This window comes from Salmo salar, chromosome 13 (assembly GCF_965601325.2).
Source record: "Salmo salar chromosome 13, fSalSal1, whole genome shotgun sequence".
Classification (NCBI taxonomy): domain Eukaryota; kingdom Metazoa; phylum Chordata; class Actinopteri; order Salmoniformes; family Salmonidae; genus Salmo; species Salmo salar.
In genome coordinates, this window is record NC_138303.1 from 13,670,354 (window position 1) to 13,696,525 (window position 26,172).

Consider the following 26,172-nt stretch of genomic DNA (forward strand, 5'->3'; position numbering starts at 1 on the left):
TCTACTGACCATCTACTGACCATCTACTGACTACCTACTAAAGATCTACTGACCATCTACTGACCATCTACTGACTACCTACTAAAGATCTACTGATCACCTACTGACCATCTACTGACCATCTACTGACTACCTACTAAAGATCTACTGACCATCTACTGACCATCTACTGACTACCTACTAAAGATCTACTGACCATCTACTGACCATCTACTGACTACCTACTAAAGATCTACTGACCATCTACTGACCATCTACTGACTACCTACTAAAGATCTACTGACCATCTACTGACCATCTACTGACTACCTACTAACGATCTACTCAAGATCTACTGACCCTCTACTGACCATCTACTGACCATCTACTGACTACCTACTAACGATCTACTCAAGATCTACTGACCCTCTACTGACCCTCTACTGACCATCTACTGACCATCTACTGACTACCTACTAACGATCTACTGACCATCTACTGACTACCTACTAAAGATCTACTGACCATCTACTGACTACCAACTAACCATCTACTCAAGATCTACTTTGCGCTGGAGAAAACCCAGCATATACAAATACAGTGCATTCAGAAATTATTCAGACCCCTTGACATTTTTCACATTTTGTTACATTACAGCCTTATTGTAAAATCAATTAAATAAATACAAATCCTCATCAATCTACACGCAATACCCCATAACGACGAAGTGAAAACGGGTTTTTAGAAATTGTTGCAAATGAAACATTATTACATTATAACATTACTACCTACTAAAGATCTACTGACCATCTACTGACCATCTACTGACTACCTACTAAAGATCTACTGACCATCTACTGACCATCTACTGACTACCTACTAAAGATCTACTGACCATCTACTGACCATCTACTGACCATCTACTGACTACCTACTAAAGATCTACTGACCATCTACTGACCATCTACTGACTACCTACTAAAGATCTACTGACCATCTACTGACCATCTACTGACTACCTACTAAAGATCTACTGATCACCTACTGACCATCTACTGACCATCTACTGACTACCTACTAAAGATCTACTGACCATCTACTGACCATCTACTGACTACCTACTAAAGATCTACTGACCATCTACTGACCATCTACTGACTACCTACTAAAGATCTACTGACCATCTACTGACCATCTACTGACTACCTACTAAAGATCTACTGACCATCTACTGACCATCTACTGACTACCTACTAACGATCTACTCAAGATCTACTGACCCTCTACTGACCATCTACTGACCATCTACTGACTACCTACTAACGATCTACTCAAGATCTACTGACCCTCTACTGACCCTCTACTGACCATCTACTGACCATCTACTGACTACCTACTAACGATCTACTGACCATCTACTGACTACCTACTAAAGATCTACTGACCATCTACTGACTACCAACTAACCATCTACTCAAGATCTACTTTGCGCTGGAGAAAACCCAGCATGCACAAATACAGTGCATTCAGAAATTATTCAGACCCCTTGACATTTTTCACATTTTGTTACATTACAGCCTTATTGTAAAATCAATTAAATAAATACAAATCCTCATCAATCTACACGCAATACCCCATAACGACGAAGTGAAAACGGGTTTTTAGAAATTGTTGCAAATGAAACATTATTTTAACAGAAATACCTTATTTACATAAGTATTCAGAGACTTTGCTATGAGACTCGAAATTGAGCTCAGGTGCATCTTGTTTCCATTGGTCATCCACCAGCGGTAAATTCAATTGATTGGACATGAATTGGAAAGGCACACACCTGTCTATATAAGGTCCCACAGTTGACAGTGCATGTCAGAGATAAAACCAAGCTATGAGGTCGAAATAATTGTCCGTAGAGCTCCGAGACATGATTGGGTCGATGCACAGATCTGGGGAAGGGTACCAAAACATTTCTGCAGCATTGAAGGTCCCCAAGAACACAGTGACCTCCATCATTCTTAAATGGAATACGTTTGGAACAACCAAGACTCTTCCTAGAACTGGCTGCCCGGCCAACCTGAATCAGGGGAGAAGGGCCTTGGTCAGGGAGGTGACCAAGAGCCATATGGTCACTCTGACAGAGCTCCAGAGTTCCTCTGTGGAGATGGGAGAATCTTCCAGAAGGACAACCATATCTGCAGCATTCCACCAATCAGGCCTTTATGGTAGAGGTGGTAAGATTTACAGCAATGTGCGAAAATTCCTTCTCCACTCAAGAATGTGCACAGGAGGCTGGTGGCACCTTAATTAGGGAGGATAGGATCATGGTAATGTCTGGAGCGGAATTAGTGGAATGGCCATTCCAGCCATTATTATGAGTTGTCCTCCCCTCAGCAGCTTTGCGGATGGATTTAAAATTCATGTTATCCTGGAGACCATCCTGGAGTCTCAATAAGTATCTAGTGCAGAAGAAAACCAACTGATTCTTTAGAGAAAGCCTTCCCAGTTCCCACAAATGACACTTCAAAGTAAAGTTGCCTCAGTAAGAGGCACATGACAGCCTGCTTGGAATTTGCCAAAAGGCACCTAAAGGACTCTCAGACCATGAGAAACAAGATTCTTTGTTCAGATGAAACCAAGATTGAACTCTTTGGCCTGAATGCCAAGAGTTATGTCTGGAGGAAACCTGGCACTATCCATATGCTGAAGAATGGTGGTGGCAGAATCATGCTGTGGGGATGTTTTTCAGCGGCAGGGACTGGGAGACTAGTCAGGATCAAGGGAAAGATGAACGGAGCAAAGTACAGAGAGATCCTTGATAAAACCCTGCTCCAGAGCGCTCAGGACCTCAGACTGGGGCTAAGGTTCACCTTCCAACAGAAGAAACGACCCTAAGCACACAGCCAAGACAATGCAGAAGTGGCTTTGGGACTCTGAATGTCCTTGAGTGGCCCAGCTAGAGCCCGGACTTGAACCCGATCGAACATCTCTGGAGAGCCCTGAAAATAGCTGTGCAGCGACGCTCCCCATCCATCCTGACAGAGCTTGAGAGGATCTGCAGAGAAGAATGGGAGAAACTCCCCAAATACAGGTCTGCCAAGCTTGTAGCGTCATAACCAAGAAGACTCGAGGCTGTAATCGCTGCCAAAGGTGCTTCATCAAAGTACTGAGTAAAAGGTCTGAATACTAATGTAAATGTAATTTTTCAGATTCTTATTTGTAATAAATTTGCAAACATTTCGAAAAACCTGTTTTGCTTTGTCATTATGGGCTATTGTGTGTAGATTGATGAGGGGAAAAAAAACAATTTAATACATTTTAGAATAAGACTAACGTAACAAAATGTGGAAAAAGTCAAGGTGTCTGAATACTTTCCGAATGCATTGTACAGTCATTGAAAAACATTGAAAAACTCCAGACCCTCATTGACTTTGATGCTGAGCACTGAAGTCCTGTCAAGAGTCTTCTCCAGCATGTACACTGACCCCTGACCCTGACAAATGAGCTCTGTGCATCCTTAAGCCAGTTTCTCACATAAGAGGCCTTACTGGATCAATAACTAGAGAATCCACAATACCGCCTATTTGAAATATGAAAGACCTCATTCCAACTCACACCACGGCTAAGGAAAATCAATCAGAAAATGGAAGGATAGGGTTTGTGAAGGCAACTTTACTTTGAAGTGTCATTTGTGGGAACTGGGAAGGCTTTCTCTAAAGAATCAGTTGGTTTCCTTCTGCACTAGATACTTATTGAGACTCCAGGGTGGTCTCCAGGATAACATGAATTTTAAATCCATCCGCAAAGCTGCTGAGGGGAGGACAACTCATAATAATGGCTGGAATGGCCATTCCACTAATTCCGCTCCAGACATTACCATGATCCCATCCTCCCTAATTAAGGTGCCACCAGCCTCCTGTGCACATTCTTGAGTGGAGAAGGAATTTTCGCACATTGCTGTAGATTGGTCCTTCTACTGTTCAAATGTACAAAAATGTATCTGAAATGGAGCCGTACACATCAACAACCGTTGCTTTATATAATAACACAAGAAAGATATGCTCCCCACTAGGACTTGTATCTGAAATGCAGCCGTAGCTGCAGTAGGCCTACACATAATCTATGCCTACCAACTCTCCCAGATCAGCTGACAGGATGAGCACCACTAGCTTGTCAACAACCTCTTATTAAACTTCAATCATTACAACTATAGACTACATTTCTTTTTGAATTTGTGACACGACGCAGTGAGCATAACCAAGCCGCCACTTCTCCAGGTACGCAATATTTTTAGTGTTGGAGAGTTTCAGAAAAACAAAATAATTCAAACTAAGTGCATGTTCTATAGTCATAGCTGATGTGACATTTCCTGCATGGCAGTAGCTCATTTGAAACTAGGCTATGTATCGTTTTCATAATATTGACTTTACTTTTACAGTAGCCTATCATTCATTTACATTATGGCTGTGTAATGCAAATGAATGATAGCAGAGTGAAAGTTTGCCTTCCTGTTTTAGTAGGCAACACACACTATTAGGCCTACATTTTTTGCATTTCAGAAGGTTCTACATACAAAATTCCCCTCCCCCCCCCAAAAATGGCCGATCTGACATGCAGCCATATGCACAACAACTGTTATTTTGCCACAAGAAAGCACGCCATGTTTAAGAGAATCCCCACGAAGACTCGTAGCCCAAGATGCTGTCATTAAAACAACACACACTGTAACAATCATTCAGCAGCATGGAAAGAAGGCTTCCGCCAGTCAGCGTGATGAAAGGATAACGTCAGCTGCACTGCCAATTTCAGCGTCACCTCAGAGCACAACAAATGGGCTACATTGGTCATTGTCCCAATACCCATCAAATAACGTGAAGCTGTAAATCTATCAATAACCATCCCATACAGAACCAATCAGTCGATATATTCGAGAACAATCATCAGAAATCACGTGATATGAATCAGACAGTGGGTCAGAAGGTTCAAATCAACGTTTCATATCGTAAATTCCGAGTAGTCGGTAATGATCATTCTTATTGTGCTGTAACTGAAACTAGAAGATCTTCTGATGTCCTTTCCCTTCGTCAAAGGTACGTAATGGATTTTTAAGTGTTTTTACCCAGGGATAGCCCGCTAATATGACCCATAGTTGGGAAGAACTTTTCTTGAGTGCAAATCGATCTACAGTACATCTACGCCACGATATGAAACGTTGATTTGAACCTTCTGACCAACTAGTGGGTCAGGCAGCGCCCCACTGTCTGATTCATATCGCTTGATTTCTGATGATAGTTGTCAATTTATATCGACTGATTGCAATTGTATCAGGTGCTTTCCCAGTCTGTGCTACTGGCAGGCCCGACAACACTACAAACCGGGCATCGTAATTCATATACCATTTGTTATGTTTAGGGGAAACAAAACTGGGGTGTCACAAATTGTACCTGGGGGGTTCATGCCCGGCTTTGCCACCACGTATAGACGGCACTGCGGTCAACGTGGCTGAGGTTAATCAGTCATGTTGCCTCGAAGCCTTTGAGAGGGTCAAATGCCACGTGGCCATTTTGGCAGCTCTCGGACAAAGACTGTAAGACCACGGACTCCAGTTGGTGTCCCACTGAGACTGACAGACACACAGGTCTTCAGACGAAACCCCAGGCCTCTTCCTCCGCATCGCTCTCTATCCTGACTCCTGATACAGACAGAGAAAATGTATGGACTTATTAATAGTCCTGTTCCCTGCTATTTAGGACAGAATTATAATGAAAGGTAACTGCTGAAAGAACCAGCTCAGTGTAGTAAATCCATAGTGTAACTGTTGCGCAAAATGCTGGGTACTTTACATGCAAAACAAAGTGAAAGAGCCAGATGGACAGAGTCCAATTTTGGTGGGGATAAGCTCACTGGCATGATAGAAGAGACAAACCGTGGCATGGATTAAGTGGCCTTGAAAATGTAAAGAACTGGTCAGAGTGGAGAGTGAAGACCTTTCACGGTTTGTCTCTGCAATTGTAGATCTCAACAGTTTGACTAAAGATTCTGGAGAAGGTTGATGGGATGGAGAGAGAAAACATATGGCAGAGACGGCCATGAAAGTGACGAGAAATTCCAGAAGGCTGAGATGACAATCAGAGAGAAGATGAAGCAACAGACAGAAATAGAGGAGAGGAAGGACTGAGAGGAGGCAGAGCAGATGCTCACATGAGACTTTCTAATTTTCTAATGGCTAAAGGAACATATACAGGTGAAGCAATTTCCTCTGTCCATGTGTATTGTGGCCAGAGTGAGGGGATGTATGCAAATAGCTTAGGGAGATGCAGCTACTGTATACAATCAAACATGATCGATTTAGCTCCAGCTTCGCTCCTGCTGGAGCTGCATTACTGTGAATTACTAGCTGTCTACGCTCTCAGAAAAAAAAGGTATTGAACTGTCCTTAAAGGGGTACAAACGCTTGTCACTGTAGTGGTACCCTGTAAGGTACGTCCATTGTACAATTAGTTATGTAAGGGATAATCAACAAGGGGCTGTTTCTCTGGAAAATAATGAACGACGCGGAAGGTGTGTTCCACGACACGCTAGCGGACTGGAACTGACCTTCCACGGAGTTGCTTTATTTTCCAGATAATGAATAGAGCTCCAAGTTGATTATCCCTTTTAAACCATGGCTATAACTTAACACATTTGCGTCTAGAAATGTGTTCATTTGCAAGTAGAAATGTGTTCAACATCCACTGAAGTAGCTAGCAAGTTTACTAGATACAGCTACCATGGTTGCCTTGGTAACCAAACAAACATACTTCCTAACTTAGCTAACGAAACCATCAGTCCTATCTATAGCTTGCTATTATGAAAATCTAATTCAACAATGTCAAAAATGTTTTCAATTCGGCTTTTGCTTTCAAAAGCAGCTCAAGCATAGAATATGTAAGAATCAACTATAGCCATTGAATAATACCGTGCTGATATACCGTGCGTTATAGGGAAGTAATGCATGCTCTAGAATACCCTTGAAGCCAATCAGAAACTAGTATTGAACAATGCCATGGTATAAAGGTACATAATGGCACCCTTGCAGTTCATACCTTAAAAGAACCAATAGTGTAAATTAGGGTACACGATAGTCCTGTCTTACATATAGTCCACATGTACAAAAGCATACTTTTAGAAATTATACAAATGTGCCTTTTTGGGGAACCACCACGATGACAAAGTAATTTGTTCCTTTTAAGTACCTCTTCTCTATCGCCATCCCACTTCTGACACCGATGTAGTGATGTCAGGGGTAGCCCCACACAGGATTCAAATCTGTGTCCAACGACTATCAAGCAAACACCATAACCATTACACCAAGAGGTCTGTACCTCTTGACAAGTTTGCTCAGCGTTGGGTAAAGGTCGCAACAATATTAATTACTTCTCTTGATTGCCACATGATCTTATATAAGCCAACTTATTGTGGGAAGCTTGTGGAAGGCTACCTGCAACATTTCACTCAAGTTAAACAATTTAATGGCAATGCTACTAAATTCTAATTGAGTGTATTTAAACTTCTGACCCACTAGGAATGTGATGAAAGAAATAAAAGCTGAAATAAATCATTCTACTATTATTCTGACATTTCACATTCTTAAAATAAAGTGGTGATCCTAACTGACCTAAGACAGGGAATTTTTACTAGGATTAAATGTCAGGAATTGTGAAAAACTGAGTTTAAATGTATTTGGCTAAGGTGTATGTAAACTTACGACTTCAATTGTATTTTAAAATCGAGCACACAGACATGCAAACTCCATAGACAAACACTGGCAGTATAATGGCTTACTGAAGAGATTAGTGAATTTCAACGTGGCACCGTCATAGGATGCCACCTTTCCAACAAGTTAGTTCATGACATTTCTGCCCTGCTAGAGCTGCCCCGGTCAACTGTAAGTGCTATTATTGTGAAGTGGAAACGTCTACTCTAGGAGCAACAATGGCTCAGCCGCGAAGTGATGGGCCTCACAAGCTCACAGAACGGGACCGCCGAGTGCTGAAGCACGTAGCTCGTAAAAATCGTCTGTCCTCGGTTGCAACACTCTTACTACCGAGTTCCAAACTGCCTCTGGAAGCAGCGTCAGAACAAGAACGGTTTGTCGGGAGCTTTCTCAAATGGGTTTCCATGGCCGAGCAGCCTCACACAAACCTAAGATCACCATGCACAATGCCAAGTGTAGGCTGGAGTGGTGAAAAGCTTGCTGCCATTGGACTCTGGAGCAGTGGAAGCACGTTCTCTGGAGTGATGAATCGCGCTTCACAATATGATAGTCTGACTGACGAATCTGGGTTTTGCGGATGCCAGGAGAATGCTACCTGCCCGAATGCATATTGCCAACTGTAAAGTTTAATTGAGGAGGGATAATGGTCTGGAGCTGTTTTTCATAGTTCGGGCTAGGCCCCTTAGCTCCAGTAAAGGGAAATCTTAATGCTACAGCATACATTCTAGACGATTCTGTGCTTCCTACTTTGGGGAAGGCCCTTTCCTGTTTCAGCATGATAACATCCCCGTGCAAAAAGCAAGGTCTACACAGAAATAGTTTATCGAGAGCGGTGTGGAAGAACTTGACTGGCCTGCACAAAGCCCTGACCTCAACCCCATCGAACACCTTTGGAATAAATTGGAACGCCGACTGCGAGCCAGGCCTAAATGCCCAACCTCATTGCTCAACCTCACTAACGCTCTTGTGGCTGAATGGAAGCAAGTCCCCGCAGCAATGTTCCAACATATAGTGGAAAGCCTTCCCAGAAGAGTGAACGGCACCTCCGTACCTTCAGGCTCTGATCAGGCCCTACACCCAAACAAGGGCACTGCGTTCATCCACCTCTGGACTGCTGGCCCCCCTACCTCTGCGGAAGCACAGTTCCCGCTCAGCCCAGTGAAAACTGTTCGCTGCTCTGGCACCCCAATGGTGGAACAAGCTCCCTCACGACGCCAGGACAGCGGAGTCAATCACCACCTTCCGTAGACACCTGAAACCCCACCTCTTTAAGGAATACCTGGGATAGGATATAGTAATCTTTCTACCCCCCCCCCCCCCCCCAACAAAAAAAAGATATAGATGTACTATTGTAAAGTGGTTGTTCCACTGGATATCATAAGGTGAATGCACCAATTTGTAAGTCGCTCTGGATAAGAGCGTCTGCTAAATGACGTAAATGTAAATGAGGCTGTTAAAGCAGCAAAGGGGGGATCAACTCCATATCAATGCACATGATTTTAAAATGAGATACCTTTCTTCAATATAATGTCAATGTGTAGCTTTCTGCTAAGCAAAGGTACAGATCAGCACCATCAATAATCATTAGTGAGAGACTTGAGAATACACAAAACAAATTTGTACCCTGAGAAACAGAAATGCACCTTCACTGTACCCCTTTTTTTTGAGAGTGTTGAGATGATTGTACCTTTTTTTATTTAACATTTTTTTGGGGGTACAAACTTTTACCATTATACTGGATTATCCGCACATGTACCCTAAAATGTGACATCATATGTGTACCTCTGAAGGTAAATTATGTGTAATTGCATATTTGTGTAGCTGTTGTTATCTGATAATCATTGCATGTACTGTCACGACTTCCTCCGAAGTCGGTCCCTCTCCTTGTTCGGGTGACGTTCGGCGGTCGACGTCACCGGTCTTCTAGCCATCGCCGATCCACCTTTCATTTTCCATTTGTTTTGTCTTGTCTTCCCACACACCTGGTTCCAATTCCATCAATTACATGTTGTGTATTTAACCCTCTGTTCCCCCCATGTCCTTGTCCGGTATTGTTTGTTGTAAGTGTTTGTGCACGTTATGTCTGGTGTGCATAGGATTTTGTACCCATTTATTGATTGTTCTGTTTTCCGGTGGTTTTTATTATTAAACTGCGCCGTTTGGAAACACAGTTTTTGCTCTCCTGCGTCTGACTTCTCTGCCGCCAGTACGCACCCCTTACATGTACTGTAATCTGAACACCCCATTATCATAACAAAAGCGAGCTGTCTTATTAAAATGTCCTGTCTCACTGAAATGGTCCACAGAAAATGTTATTCTCGATCACAGAAAACAAAAGAAAGACAACGGGCATGGTTGAATTAAAAAGTAATTGAGAAGTCAATCAGAACAGACTTCCATATTCATTCAGAGTTATATTTTAAATGTCACATTTTGCAAAACAGGTACAACAGGAAACAGGAGTGTTTATCTTTAGTCACCATTAACAACATCTTCTGCAACCATTGTTCCTATAAAACTGTTTTTCCCCCTCTTTCCATCCTGAAGAGTAATAAAACCATGAAGACAATAGACTAAGTGTTAGGGGCTATTAGAATGTGTAAAGATCCATGACCTTCCAGAGCCGTCAAGCTCTGTTTTTATTCTGACTTTTCAATACTGAGCCTCTACTTCGTATCTTTAAAGATATTCTCACTGACATGTACACACTGGGAAACAGCCCATTTTACACAGCGATAGCAGTCCCTACTGAACCATCTTTGGTAACAGATGAGGAAGAATAATCATATTTAAACATTTCTTGACCAAGTTCCCTAAGGAATTCTTCCCCACTCCAGTTTTACCAAGCAATGTGATTCTACGATCCATTGTCTTTCAGGAGCTGGAATAAATGTTATTTAATTAATCGCTTTGTAAAAAATACAAATAAATGACCACACAGTCCATGTTATTTTGAGTTATGTAATAAGTATTACGTTATCATGCCTTTTTTTAACTACAGATAACAAAGTCGATGGCTTTAACTTTTTAATTATATGATTATAAACTATGAAACATTATAGTTGGAGAAATCATCCTTCTGGTTTCTCTCAAAATATCTTCTTGCAATAAAGCTGAATTTCCATTTGCGATACTGTTCTGCTGGGGTCCACAAAATATGAAGGCTCTAAACACCTCCTCGTGCTTTTACCCAGACTTCCCCCGTCAGGATGCAGGTTACAAAAGGTATTCCCACGCCATATCATCCTCAATTTGCCCTCTTTTTTCCCCCCAGACAAGCCCTCCCCCCTCCTGAGTCTAAGATATACAATGAATTTCTGTGGCTAGGCAGGTGGTGTTAACCTCCCAGCCCGAGTCCAGAGCCTTTGGCACTCCTCCACACATCTCCCGGTCTTCTCAGAAGGGAGTAAACATTCATCCACCTTGCCTCAGTCCACTGTTAATTATCCTATACGTCTGAAACATACTTTCAATTGCAATTTATAGAAAGAGAGGCGGATGTGAACTGAAAACCTTTCAATTGGATGGTAGTACTAGCTGAGGTTCAATCTTGTTGTTTTCCAGTGACATAAAAAATCCAAACCATCAACATTACATCGACATGAACAGAGAGAAATAACAAAATGTGTCTCTATCAACCCAAGTCAAGTTTCACTGTGACAATTCCTCTCTGTATATTGTTCTTCAGAGGGCCCTTACGTGTACTCATAATTGTTCATATGTTGGCATACTACATAAAATTGTGAAGGTAAATGTGTTGCATCACACGTATGTATACTTATACTACCACACAATGAATCATCTGATGTCTCTTTCTCAAACACAAAAGCTTTGAGCCAGGAGTAGCTGCTAGGGCTCTGAGAGGCTCTGAGAGGCTCATATAGGTGCTTGTGTGACGACTGGGACAGGCCTGCAGACAGAGTGGAGCAGCCCTCCAGCATAGCCAGGCCATTTGATTAGCCTGGTCTGAGGACAGCCAGTGAAATAGACAGACAGACAGACAGACAGACAGACAGACAGACAGACAGACAGACAGACAGACAGACAGACAGACAGACAGACAGAATCCCCACATCAGACAGTTTACAGTGGTTCCCTCAGGCACAGAGAAAATAAGAATCCTCCCATTGACATATAATGATAACTTCTCAGTTTGACAAATGTATCAATGTTGAAAATCACACCAAGCGTCCATCCCTCAGCGTGGTGAGCCAGCTACAGCACAAAGCTACTGCTTTTGATCAAACAATATATCTCACTGAGGCTTCGCATAAACACGGATGGATTCTGAGAATTATTAAAAAATTAACTGTATCACAAACATAACTTGTGGAGATGTGGCTGAGGTGATTAACTGTGTGTAACGTCCTGAGGTGATTAACTGTGTGTAACGTCCTGAGGTGATTAACTGTGTGTAACGTCCTGAGGTGATTAACTGTGTGTAACGTCCTGAGGTGATTAACTGTGTGTAACGTCCTGAGGTGATTAACTGTGTGCAACGTCCTGAGGTGATTAACTGTGTGTAACGTCCTGAGGTGATTAACTGTGTGTAACGTCCTGAGGTGATTAACTGTGTGAAACGTCCTGAGGTGATTAACTGTGTGTAATGTCCTGAGGTGATTAACTGTGTGTAACGTCCTGAGGTGATTAACTGTGTGTAACATCCTGAGGTGATTAACTGTGTGTAACGTCCTGAGGTGATTAACTGTGTGCAACGTCCTGAGGTGATTAACTGTATGTAACGTCCTGAGGTGATTAACTGTATGTAACGTCCTGAGGTGATTAACTGTGTGTAACGTCCTGAGGTGATTAACTGTGTGCAACGTCCTGAGGTGATTAACTGTATGTAACGTCCTGAGGTGATTAACTGTATGTAACGTCCTGAGGTGATTAACTGTGTGCAACGTCCTGAGGTGATTAACTGTATGTAACGTCCTGAGGTGATTAACTGTGTGTAACGTCCTGAGGTGATTAACTGTGTGCAACGTCCTGAGGTGATTAACTGTATGTAACGTCCTGAGGTGATTAACTGTGTGTAACGTCCTGAGGTGATTAACTGTGTGTAACGTCCTGAGGTGATTAACTGTGTGTAACGTCCTGAGGTGATTAACTGTGTGTAACGTCCTGAGGTGATTAACTGTGTGTAACGTCCTGAGGTGATTAACTGTGTGTAACGTCCTGAGGTGATTAACTGTGTGTAACGTCCTGAGGTGATTAACTGTATGTAACGTCCTGAGGTGATTAACTGTGTGCAACGTCAGACTTGGCAGCCTCAGTGGGCTCAGCAGCAGCAGCAATACATAGAACATTAAAGTCCCATTACCTTTCAGAGGCTGTCCTACAGTGACATTTGATTCTGTCCATTGAGTTTGGGTCATTAGCACTGGGCGTCTCACTCTGTGCAATGTTTAATTCAATCTGTCGTTTACGGTTTACAGCTTTGAAAGAGTTTTTACTTTTAACCTCGATACACACTATGGGGAAAGGGTGTTTGTGTGTGTGTGTGTGTGTGTGTGTGTCTCCCAGGGGCACCTTTGTGGTGTATAATAATGAGGATGTGAGCCACCCCAGGGTGAGAGAGAGGATCTGGCACAAGCAGTGTGTTATGCTCTAGTCTACGCAGTCAGTTTCCCACCACAGAACACCAGAAATGGTCCAAAAGACTAGAACCAGCTAACCTGCTTTTACACTATGATTTGACTAGTAGATGTTCAATGTTGCGTTTTGATTCTTTTTATTTTTTTTAAAGGAATAGTTTCACTATATTAAAATAAGAGTTCAGTTCACATAACAGGGGTGACCTATAAAATGAGGGACGGATATAAATGAATCACTAATCACATGATACAAATAATAATGTTCAGAAACTACTACGTCAAAGCAACAAAATAACTAGGACTTTACAATGACGGTGACCATTTTAGACCTTTTAGGACAAAGTGAATTCCTAGATGTGACGTGTAGTTTCTGAGTGGCGTAGTGGTCTAAGACACTAAATCTCAGTGCAAGAGGTATCACTACAGTACCTGGTTCAAACCCAGGCTCCATCACAGCCAGCTGTGATTGGGAGTCCCATAGGGCAGTGCACAATTGGCTCTGGGTTTGGCTGTGGTAGGCAGTTGTTGTAAATATGAATTTGTTCTTAACTGACTTGACTAGTTAAATAAATACATATGTTTTTAAAGGGTTGACAGAAGGGGCACATCAAAATGCTGAATTTTGGAGCATTAGCAAGCCTTTATTCATATAAATAACATTTATTTATTGAATTCTCCATGTGGTCTATATTAAAGGGAACTTCATTTAATATAACAGGCTTTTAAAATGTAATATTGGTGCACAATGTTTACTTATCAAAGCGACGCAAAAGGCACTCATTTCGTGGAACGATCATTCTCTTTTTCATTCAGTCATTAAAATATATCCATCCAGCGGGATATTTCAGTCATCATTTATAGACATACATGTATACATTTTATTACATGGAATGGTAAGACACTGTTTATGAAGATTGAGTCTATTTTAGGTATTCAAAGTTAAATATCAATGGATTATAACAAAGAGAAAACACCAATCACTGAATGGCACTACCGTCATCGCTCAAGGTTGCGAGTCCAGCACGCCTCCTCCTGTACCAGATATATAACCATCACAACTTTCCTCTTAGCCTCAAACCGGTACTCTCCCCTTCCCGCTTTTACGCGAAAACACTACATGTGTTTTCTCAACGGGATTTTAATATAGTGCGGTCTTTCAGCAGATGCAGAAAAAAAGTGGTTATTTACATTACACAATATGGAGCTGAATTTCACACAGACGGGGCGCGACTTTCTAGAGTTACGTGCGCTGGCGCAGAAACTTCTGACTCGGGGGAACAACTACTCTCTGCGTCTGGAGAACTACTCTCTGTTTGACAACGGATCGGAGCTCGATCAGGAGGACTCATTGGACGTCAACACTAACATCTACTCCAAGGTCCTGGTCACCGGGATTTATATCGCGCTCTTTGCGGTCGGCTGCTTAGGGAACTCCGTGACGCTATACACCCTGGTGACCAAGAAGTCCCTCCAGAATATCCAAAGCACTGTCCACTACCACCTGTCCAGTCTCGCCGTCTCCGACCTGCTAATACTCGTCCTCAGCATGCCCGTCGAGCTCTATAATTTCATCTGGGTCCATCATCCTTGGGCGTTCGGAGGAGTTGTTTGTAAAGGCTACTATTTCATTCGGGATGCCTGCTCGTATGCCACGGCGTTCAACATCGCCAGCCTCAGCGTCGAGCGTTATATGGCGATATGCCACCCTTTCAAGGCGAAGAGCATCATGTCCTGCAGCCGCACCAAGAAGCTGATCAGCGGGATGTGGGTGGCTTCGTTCCTCTTGGCCTCTCCGATGCTTTTCACCATGGGACAGAAGTATCATGGACCCCACCGGGAGAAGATATGCACCACCATCGTGTCTCCTGTCGTATTGAAGATAGTGATTCAGGTGGGTTTGAAAGTCCTCCTTACTTCGGCAACAATCAGATATAGTGGTATTTTTACGCACCAATATTTCAAGAGCGGCTTGGGCGCACGAGTGTAGTTATGTCTCCTCCAGTACATTCAGCTCTAAATAACAGATTTCTGAAATATTTACTTGTCTTTCTTTTATGAGAAGGTGCCAGCACTACCTGTTGACAATTAGCTTCCTGTGTGAAGAAATAAAAGTAATGCAAATCAGAAGAAAAAAAACACAAGAATATATTTATTATTTGTTAAAATTAAGTAATTCATTTTTAATTTCAGCATTTTTAACTGTGAATTTAGTAATTCAAGAAATGGGCATGTTGTAGGGCTACTGAGGAGCTCTATGTCAAATACTATGTAATACTGCACACACACACACACACACACACACACACACACACACACACACACACACACACACTGACACACACACACACACACACAGAGAGAGAGAGAGCAAGCGAGAGATGGGGTGAGAGTGAGAAGGAGATTATTTTGTTTTATTTTATTAGGATCTCTCTTAGTCCTCATTAGGACTAATCTTCCAAGAGTCCTTAAACATTAAAATACAATTTATTATACAATCACATTTTCACATATAACACACTATTACAAACAACTGACATATTGACCAGATAAATAATTCTGACAAAATAGAGTGGTTCCTTCATCTGCCATAGTCCTGCAAAACCTTACAATTTAGTATATTTAAATGGTTCTAAAGTACTGTTTGAATGTATATATTGAAAGGTTTCTGGGTTTCTCAGATACATTATTCAATTTCTTTATTGCTCTGAATTGAAATGTCGTATTGCCTATTTCTCTTTTCTGTCAGGATAACACATAGATGGTGGACAATCTATTCCTAGTATTGACTGAACGTCTGTCTCTTTCCAACTGAATACTGTTGTGGAAGGAGTTTGGCCATTTTAATGGTGTACATTGTGAAATAAATTGAGCATGTTTTTTCAATTATCTTGTTGATTAATGACCACCCAAGAGCATTGTACATGACTACAACAGAATAATCATATCTCCACCTTAAAACAGCACTTGCTGCTTTGTTCTGTTCAATCTGCAGCCTCCTAATTTAATTTAACTTGCTGTTGCATTACCCCAGACCACAGAACAATAGATCACCTGACTCACAATTAATGTTTGGGTTGTTTGCTAAATAATCTTTCCCAGTAAATATTTAGCTATCCTTCTGAGCGGTTGTCTAGCTGCACCCCTAGTAGTCTGGTATCTGCAACTTCATACATTTTTACTACCCCCATACTTAATTGTATCCCATGCTGTGTTGGCCTTTTCCTGGTGGAACATACCAAAATAACCTTGGTTTTCTTGCCGTTCAAAACAAATTTGTTCGGGCAAACCCACTCCCTGATCTACTTGTAAAGCTTGCTGTACCTGTGGAACTGATTGTCTTGCTGTATAAATTGTAGTATCAACTGTGAATGTAGTAGCTTGAGATTCAGAAAAGGCATAAGGAAGATCGTTGGTATATATTAAGTAAAGAAGCGGCCCAAGGCAGATGCCCTGCGGTATTCCACAGTTTAAAGCATGAAGGGATGAAAACGACCCATGACATAGGTGGACTGTTTCCTGTCAATTAGATATGACTGTACCCAATACAATGCTCCCTCTTTGAACCCATAATGCAATAATTATGTCAAAATCATTTCATGATCCACTAAATCAAATGCTGCACAAAAATAATACATCCACAAACCTGCCATTGTCCATAGCATTGAGACACTGGTCAGTCATGTCAACCAATGCAGTCAAAGTGAAATGGTTTTTGTGATAAGCATGCTGACTGGCTGTGATCAGATCATTCTTTCTCATATACTACCATATTTGTCTAGTCACAATACCTCCCAATATATTACTAAGTGAAGGGAGTAGACTACTTGGTCGACTATTGGCTGGAGTAATGGGTTATTTTCTGTCTTTCTGGATTGGACACATGCTTCCATACATTTTGACATTTCCCCTTTTCCAGTGACCAATTAAATATGTATTTCAGTGGAGCTGCAATCTGAGGAAGCAGCATAGCGAAGTACATTTTTTTCTCCATGAGATCATAACCTGTAGATTTACCATCGGGTAATGACTTCAATAGGTTTAACACCTCCTGTACTGACACCAATGGTAGACAAAAATATATGTTTTTTTTCCCATTACATGATCATCAATCCATTGGGCAATAGCTTGTTTGGAAGAATGGGTGTTTCCATTATCTCTCAATCAATTAAATTTCGTTGTAAAAATTTCAGCACAATGATTGGCAATATCAGCTGGTTTTGTAATTGTTCTCCCGTCAACCTCCACACTAGATGGGCATTATGACATAGATTAACCAAGTAAGCCCTTCACTGTATTCCATACATTTTTTACAATCAATAAAAGATTTGTTGTAAAATAAAGGTTTTTTTTCTTGCGATTTATTTTAACGGCATACTTACGTAGTATTCTATAATTCTGTTCATCAATTTCTTGTTAAAATTTGGCTGCTAAGACTTTTGTCACTGTACTCTTTCTTACTGGGGCATGATGGTCCATTACCTCAGTCAGCAAATCAATAAAACCTTCTGTAGCGTGATTTAAATCATTCTCTAGATAAATCATCTGCCAGGGTACAGCAGCCAAATCATTATGAAATTGCTCATGACTAAATGTTTTATAATTTCTCTTGACCACAATCCTTTGTGGTTTCTTTGGAAACTTAGTGTTCATGCTTATGGCCACAATATTATATGGTCTGTCCAGCCCACTTTCCTTGATATATCCTTTAAGCATTGTAATTTTATACTACAGGAGATCAGATCAATGTACGTGTCCGAACGATGACCCAACTTAGTTGATGATCTAGTAGTGTCATTAACCATTTGTTTCAAACCACAGTTCTCAGGCATATCTCATCAATTTAGTTATATTTACATTTTTATGATCCTTCCAATTTGTATTAAAATCACTCAAGATAAATACATCTCTGTTACTATCTGTGGCCTGGTCAAAACCAGTGCATAAGTCATCCAGATAGGACACCTTAGAGCTAGTAGGTCTATACACACATCCTACCAATATGGGTGCCTGGTGAGGTAAATTATTTTGCTGTTGTCATCCTCCGGTATCCCTGAGAAGATGTGAGGCAGATGTACTTGAGCCCATAGTCCCTCTATTTGACTTACATTAAGGTCATCCCTCCTCTTAAAACGTATATGATTCTTGTCACGCCCTGACCATAGAGAGCCCTTGGTTCTCTATGGTGTAGTAGGTCAGGGCGTGACTAGGGGGTGTTCTAGTTTATATTTTCTATGTTGGTGTTTTTGTATGGTTCCCAATTGGAGGCAGCTGGTAATCGTTGCCTCTAATTGGGGATCATATTTAGGAAGCCCTTTCTCCCACCTGCATTTGTGGGGTATTGTTTTGTGGAGTGCTGATGTGCGCTCTGTGCTTTACGTTCGTTGTATGTTTATTGTTTTTTAGTTGAAGTTTCACGGTAATAAATATGTGGAACCCAACACACGCTGCGCCTTGGTCCGTTCTTCAAAATGATCGTGACAATTCTGAATGTACAATGCTACACGCCCACCATTCCTATTACTGTCCCTTCTAAGTAGACTATATCCATGAATGTTCATTTGTCCCTCATTAACGGAAGCATCCAAATGTGTTTCGGTTAAAGCTAAAATATGAATATTATTTATGTTGACCAAGTTAAAAGCCTCATGTATTTTGTTAGGACGGCTACATACATTAACCTGAGCTATATGCAGCCCTTTCCTTGTCAAGTGAAGATCAATGGAGCATGTATTTGTTATAGTTGAAGGTGTCATGATACACTACAACACACAAACTCAGGTTTGAACATTGGATTCAAATAGCCAGGGAGTTACTCTAGAGTCCTGATACAGTTGGATTCAAATAGCCAGGGAGTTACTCTAGAGTCCTGATACAGTTGGATTCAAATAGCCAGGGAGTTACTCTAGAGTCCTGATACAGTTGGATTCAAATAGCCAGGGAGTTACTCTAGAGTCCTGATACAGTTGCCAGTTTATGTAATGAGGCCTTGTTGGTTCAGGCAACGCTTCTCTTTCATGATGGGATTCCGTTTTTTGTCTCCTTTCATTGATCTCCGTGGGGAAGTAGTGTCTCAGATTTCTCTGCCCCTGCTCTTCGCCATTTCCTTTTGCTTAAAATGTTCAAAACATGCAATAACAGCCCGTCGTGGCCTATTCCCAGAGGCCTTACCCATTCTATGGACTCTGGAGAAAGTGACATTACTCACGACATCAGTGGGCAGTTTCAGCTGAGTTGATATAAAGTCTCGGACACTGTCCTCACAAGCTTTGCTGTTGTCATCCTCCGGTACCCCTGAGAAGATGAGATTGTCCTTTAAGTTGTTTGTTCTCCCTTTGCACCACTTTGCCAGCAAATAGAGTCTACAGTACCTTTCAGCTCCGCGTTCCCTTTCCTCAGATCATCAATCTGATATTGGCTGAATTGTAGACTGGCACGTAATGCATTGATGTCCTCTCGTAATATATCCAAGATATCAAGTTTGGCAAGCCTTTCATTGGTGGATTTCAACAAGTCAACATCCATATCCGTGAACCTGTCCCCACTCTCCACGTGTGCCCTCTTGGGGCTTGGGGATGGTATTTGGTGCCATCGTTGACACTGCTTGGCCGACTTGGCTTTGGGTTTGTTTTGTTGATTGTTTTCCTAAACAGAGCTTGAATCCTCTGAAACCTTTGCCGTGTTTCTTTGAGCTCGTATCTCTCTATGTCAATGAATCAATTCAAGCTCTTCATTGGATTCTGAATCATCCAGCGTGTTTGCAGGCAGAGTAAAACTAAAATAACAAAAACAACGGATATTTCTTTCTGGACCTACATACATACTGTATACAGGCCGTGAGTACATACACCCAATACAAAAATACAAATAAACCATTAAACCATTGAACCATTAAACCATTACGTACTCATTCCTGCCTGTTATGTTGAGCTGTTTGCCGCAAAGAATTAAATGATTCTCGGAAGATTTTTGCTCTGCTAGAGAGAGAGGGGGAGAGAGAGGGGGAAGAGAGCGAAGCAGAGCGTGGGAGAGAGAGGGGGGAGAGAGAGGAGGGTACACCTGCATTGCTTGCTGTTTGGGGTTTTAGGCTGGGTTTCTGTACAGAACTTTGAGATATCAGCTGATGTAAGAAGGGCTATATAAATACATTTGATTTGATTTGATTTAGAGAGTTGGAGAGAGGGGGAAGAGAGGGGGAGAGAGGGGAAGAGAGGGGGAGAGAGGGGGAGAGAGAGAGGGGAGAGAGAGAGAAGCAGAGAGTGGGAGAGAGAGGAGAGAGAGAGGGGGATGAGAGAGAGAGAGGGAGAGAGAAGCAGAGAGTGGGAGAGAGAGGAGAGAGAGAGGGGAGAGAGGGGGAAGAGAGAGAGGGGAGAGAGGGGGAGAGAGAGAAGCAGAGAGGGGGAGAGAGAGGGGGAGAAGGGGGAGAGAGGGAGAGAGGGGGAGAGAGGGGGGAAGAGAGAGAAGCAGAGAGTGGGAGAGAGAGAAGGAGAGAGAGAGAAGCAGAGAGTGGGAGAGAGAGAAGGAGAGAAAGAGGGGAAGAGAGAGGGGGGACGAGAGAGATACAGACTAAGACTGAGAGATGAATACCCAATAATGAGAACATTTTTGTTTTTTCCCCATTCAACTGTTGCAGTTGTATGTGGAAACATATTGTGGTAGCAGGCCAGCAACCAGGATTTGCCGGTTCGAATCCCAGCCCTGACGAGAAAATCTGGTGTGGAAAGTTGCTGGCATTATCCTAAATACCAATGCCTGCCGTTGTGGCAATTAACAACGTTTAATTGCTCCAGGTGCGCGGCCCTGTTGCTTCCAGCCGCTCTCTCTGTGTGTGTCAGGGGTTTGGGTTGTGTATAAAGACACATTTCTGTTCTGTTCTGTCTGTTAATGGACAATAAAGCAAATCTGATCTTGTCCCTCCTTACACTCCCCACCCCCTCCACTTCTACCCTCACACACCGCTGTCACACACGAAGACTGAGAGCAAACTAGTACAGACAACACATCATGTCATTTTTTCTCTCTCTCTCTCTGTGTGTGTGTGTGTGTGTGTGTGTGTGTGTGTGTGTGTGTGTGTGTGTGTGTGTGTGTGTGTGTGTGTGTGTGTGTGTGTGTGTGTGTGTGTGTAGTATTACATAGTATTTGGCATAGAGCACCACAGTACAACATGCCCATTTCTTACATCATCTAATTCCAAGGCTGAAGATGTTCCTCGTCCCCTCCTTCCCCTTCCCTCCTCCTCTCCTCTCCACTACCCCCTCCTCCTCCCCTCCTTCCCCTTCCCTCCTCCTCTCCTCTCCACTACCCCCTCCTCCTCCCCTCCTTCCCCTTCTCTCCTCCTCTCCTCTCCACCACCTCCTCCTCTCCTCCTCCCCCTCCCTTCCTCCTCCCCCTCCTCTCCTCCTCTCCTCCTCTCCTTCGCCTCCTCCTCCTCCCCCTCCTCTCCTCCTCTCCTCCTCCTCCCCCTCCCCCCCCCTCCTCCTACATACATATGTCTTTACTTATCTTATTTTGAGGGGTCACCACTACTACACTAGCTGTGTGTGTGTAGTATTACATAGTATTTGGCATAGAGCACCACAGTACAACATGGACATTTCTTACATTATTTAATTCCAAGGCTGAAGATGTTCCTCCCCCTCCTCCTGTGTTAGTGTGTGTTAATGTATGTTAGTGTGTGTTAGTGTGTGTGGTGTGTGTTAGGGTGTGTTAGTGTGTGTTAATGTATGTTAGTGTGTATGGTGTGTGTAGTGTGTGTTAGGGTGTGTAGTCTGTTAGTGTATGTCGGTGTGTGTAGTGTGTGTTAGTGTGTGTGGTGTGTAAGTATGTGTTAGTGTGTTAGTGTGTGTAGTGTGTTAGTGTGTGTAGTGTGTGTAGTGTGTTAGTGTGTTAGTGTGTGTTAATGTATGTTGGTGTGTGTAGTGTGTGTTAATGTATGTTAGTGTGTATAGTGTGTGTAGTGTGTTAGTGTGTTAGTGTGTTAATGTATGTTGGTGTGTGTTAGTGTGTGTAGTGTGTGTTAATGTGTGTAGTGTGTGTTAATGTATGTTAGTGTGTGTAGTGTGTGTAGTGTGTTAATGTATGTTAGTGTGTATAGTGTGTGTAGTGTGTGTTAGTGTGTGTAGTGTGTGTTAGTGTGTGTTAGTGTGTGTAGTGTGTGTTAGTGTGTGTAGTGTGTGTTAGTGTGTGTAGTGTGTTAATGTATGTTGGTGTGTGTTAGAGGGTGTTGGTGTGTGTAGTGTGTGTTAATGTATGTTAGTGTGTGTAGTGTGTTAGTGTGTGTAGTGTGTTAATGAATGTTAGTGTGTTAGTGTGTGTAGTGTGTGTTGGTGTGTGTTGGTGTGTGTAGTGTGTTAGTGTGTGTAGTGTGTGTTAATGTATGTTAGTGTGTGTAGTGTGTGTTAGTGTATGTTAGTGTGTGTAGTGTGTGTAGTGTGTTCATGTATGTTGGTGTGTGTTAGTGTGTGTAGTGTGTGTAGTGTGTTAGTGTGTGTTAGTGTGTTAATGTATGTTAGTGTGTGTAGTGTGTGTAGTGTGTTAATGTGTGTAGTGTGTGTAGTGTGTGTTAGTGTGTGTGTGCCAGAGATTTATAAGTAGACTCCCATTTCAGAAGCAGCTGGACTGTTAAAACCTGTTTACCTTTCAGTTTGACTTCCTGCTGTTCCGTAGCACACTGTCTCATAACACTTCATCCCACCAGTTTGACCACTGCAGAGAGAGAGAGAGAGATTCTCGACTAGTCCACAGATGTTGTTGAGTGTGTAGAAAACATGGGAATTTAGCTCTCTAAATTGTATGCCGTCCCCTGTCGATAGGTGTAGAGTGTATGTGTGTGTCTGTGTGTCCGCGTGGATGTGTGCATATGTGTGTGTGTGTGTGTGTGTGTGTGTGTGTGTGTGTGTGTGTGTGTGTGTGTGTGTGTGTGTGTGTGTGTGTGTGTGTGTGTGTGTTTATGTGTGTGTGTGTGTGTGTCTGTGTGTCTGTGTGTGTGTGTGTGTGTGTGTGTGTGTGTGTGTGTGTGTGTGTGTGTGTGTGTGTGTGTGTGTGTGTGTGTGTGTGTGTGTGTGTGTGCGTGTGCCTGCGTGCGTGTGTGTGTGTGTGTGGGCGTGCGTGTGAGATGTGCTCAGTATTACATAGTACTTGGCATAGAGCACAACAGAATAACAGGGAACTCTGGGATTAAGCTGAGTGGTGTGCCGCAGAGCAGGGAACACTCTGGTTGTATTTCTGGAGACTCCATGCTGTGTGAAATAGTTCCGACCACCTCAACTTCCTGTGAAGCCACCAGGAAACAACACTCATGATTGACGACAGGACGGTGGCACAGCATGCATCTACCAGTTACTGCTCACACACTCAGCCAAGGCTTGACTTGACTCCAAAAGTATCTCGCTGTGTTTACAAGTGGCAGCCCAATTTTGATATTTTGCCCAATCATGGACAAAAGAGCTGATCTGATTGGTCAAAAGACCAATTAGTGAGAAACAATTGTGAGAATTGGCTAAACACAGTCTAGAGTGGTACTGTTGCTGTGACTTGGCCAAACATCCTAAAAATATCACCAGAGATTAGATTGATTTGGCCAAACATCCTGCTTTTTCAGCAGAGATTATATTGACTTGGCCAAACATCCCAAAATTATCACCAGAGATTATATTGACTGGGCCAAACATCCTGCTTTATCACCAGAGATTATATTGACTGGGCCAAACATCCTGCTTTTTCAGCAGAGATAAGATTGACTTGGCCAAACATCCTACTTTATCACTAGAGATTATATTGACTTGGCCAAACATGCTGCTTTATCACTAGAGATTATATTGACTGGGCCAAACATCCTGCTTCATCACTAGAGATTATATTGACTGGGCCCAAACATCCTGCTTTATCACTAGAGATTATATTGACTGGGCCAAACATCCTGCTTCATCACTAGAGATTATATTGACTTGACCAAACATGCTGCTTTATCACTAGAGATTATATTGACTGGGCCAAACATCCTGCTTCATCACTAGAGATTATATTGACTTGGCCAAACATCCTGCTTCATCACTAGAGATTATATTGACTGGGCCAAACATCCTGCTTCATCACTAGAGATTATATTGATTTGGCCAAACATCCTGCTTCATCACTAGAGATTATATTGACTGGGCCAAACATCCTGCTTCATCACTAGAGATTATATTGATTTGGCCAAATATCCTGCTTCATCACTAGAGATTATATTGACTTGACCAAACATCCTGCTTCATCACTAGAGATTATATTGACTGGGCCAAACATCCTGCTTCATCACTAGAGATTATATTGACTGGGCCAAACATCCTGCTTCATCACTAGAGATTATATTGATTTGACCAAACATGCTGCTTTATCACTAGAGATTATATTGACTTGGCCAAACATCCTGCTTCATCACTAGAGATTATATTGACTTGACCAAACATGCTGCTTTATCACTAGAGATTATATTGATTTGGCCAAACATCCTGCTTTATCACCAGAGATTAGATGTTTTTAATAAATCATGATTGAGGTAAACTTCTAGGTTTCAATTCATCATGTTGAAATTCAGCTGTCTCTTCACCAACATATGAGATACACAAACATATCATGTCACTCCCACAACCATAATAATCCCACAACCATAATAATCCCACAACCATAATAATCCCATGACCATAATAATCCCATGACCATAATAATCCCACGACCATAATAATCTCACAATCATAATAATCCCCCAACCATAATAATCCCACAACCATAATAATCCCACAACCATAATAATTCCACAACCATAATAATCCCACGACCATAATAATCCCACAACCATAATAATACCACGACCATAATAATCCCACGACCATAATAATCCCACAACCATAATAATCCCACGACCATGTCACTCCCATGACCATAATAATCCCACAACCATAATAATCCCACAACCATAATAATCCCACAACCATAATAAACCCACGACCATAATAATCCCACAACCATGTCACTCCCACGACCATAATAATCCCACAACCATGTCAATCCCACTACCATGTCAATCCCACAACCATGTCAATCACACTACCATGTATATCCAACAACCATGTCAATCCCACTACCATTTCTAATCCACTACCATGCCAATTCCTCTACCATGACAATCCCACTGCCATTCAGAACCTAGCATTAGGGTTGGCTAATCTCGGGTTAATCCAGAACTAAAATCTGCCGTAATTTTCTTTGATGCTTGATTACAATTGATGTTTATGTAAAAATCCACGAGAGATTAAGTGTTTGCGAATGCCTAGAACCCCTTTACATATGTCACAGAGGAGAGAGGTTGCGGTTGGGAGCTTCTGTCAGCCCTGCATGTCAGGGGACAGCCCCTGTTAAGAAATAGCACAGAAACATGGAGGATGGAGACAGATGCCTCTTTGGCTCTCTGGCCTGTTGGTATGAGCTCCTGGCTCCACTCCCCCGGAGAGAGAGCCTGTGCTGGGGTCTGAACACTGGCTCCTAGCCCGCCAGGCTGGCTAGCTGGTGGTTGGATGACTCCTCCATCCACTCCCCACCCCCCTTCGCCCTATACTCAGGCTCAGGAAGACGAAAAAAGAAGAAAGAGAATTTCTCATGTTTTGAGAATTTGAATCTAAAATATGGCGGCAGGAATTTGTCAAAGCTACTGTATGTGTTCCCAATGCAACCGAATCAACTTTTATGTTTGCCTTTTTTTTTTCAGTCTAAATGTACATTCTCTCCCAGGTGTGTCTGCGAATGCATAATCCTGAACTAATTTAGGCTTGGCATAACAAGGTTGTTAATACTTATTGAATCAAGACATTT

At 42.3% G+C, this 26,172-nt stretch overlaps 1 protein-coding gene across 1 annotated transcript in view; it reads left to right on the forward strand.

Annotated features, from left to right (window-relative positions):
* The first annotated feature begins 14,382 nt into the window (after positions 1-14,382).
* The window catches only part of LOC106566448 (neurotensin receptor type 1), a 37,491-nt gene continuing 25,701 nt past the window's right edge, over positions 14,383-26,172 (forward strand). Inside the window, exon 1 of the mRNA XM_014134495.3 lies at positions 14,383-15,217. Within this exon, the coding sequence (XP_013989970.1) occupies positions 14,525-15,217 (693 nt within the window). The 5' untranslated portion in view covers positions 14,383-14,524. The remainder of the gene's footprint in view (positions 15,218-26,172) is intronic.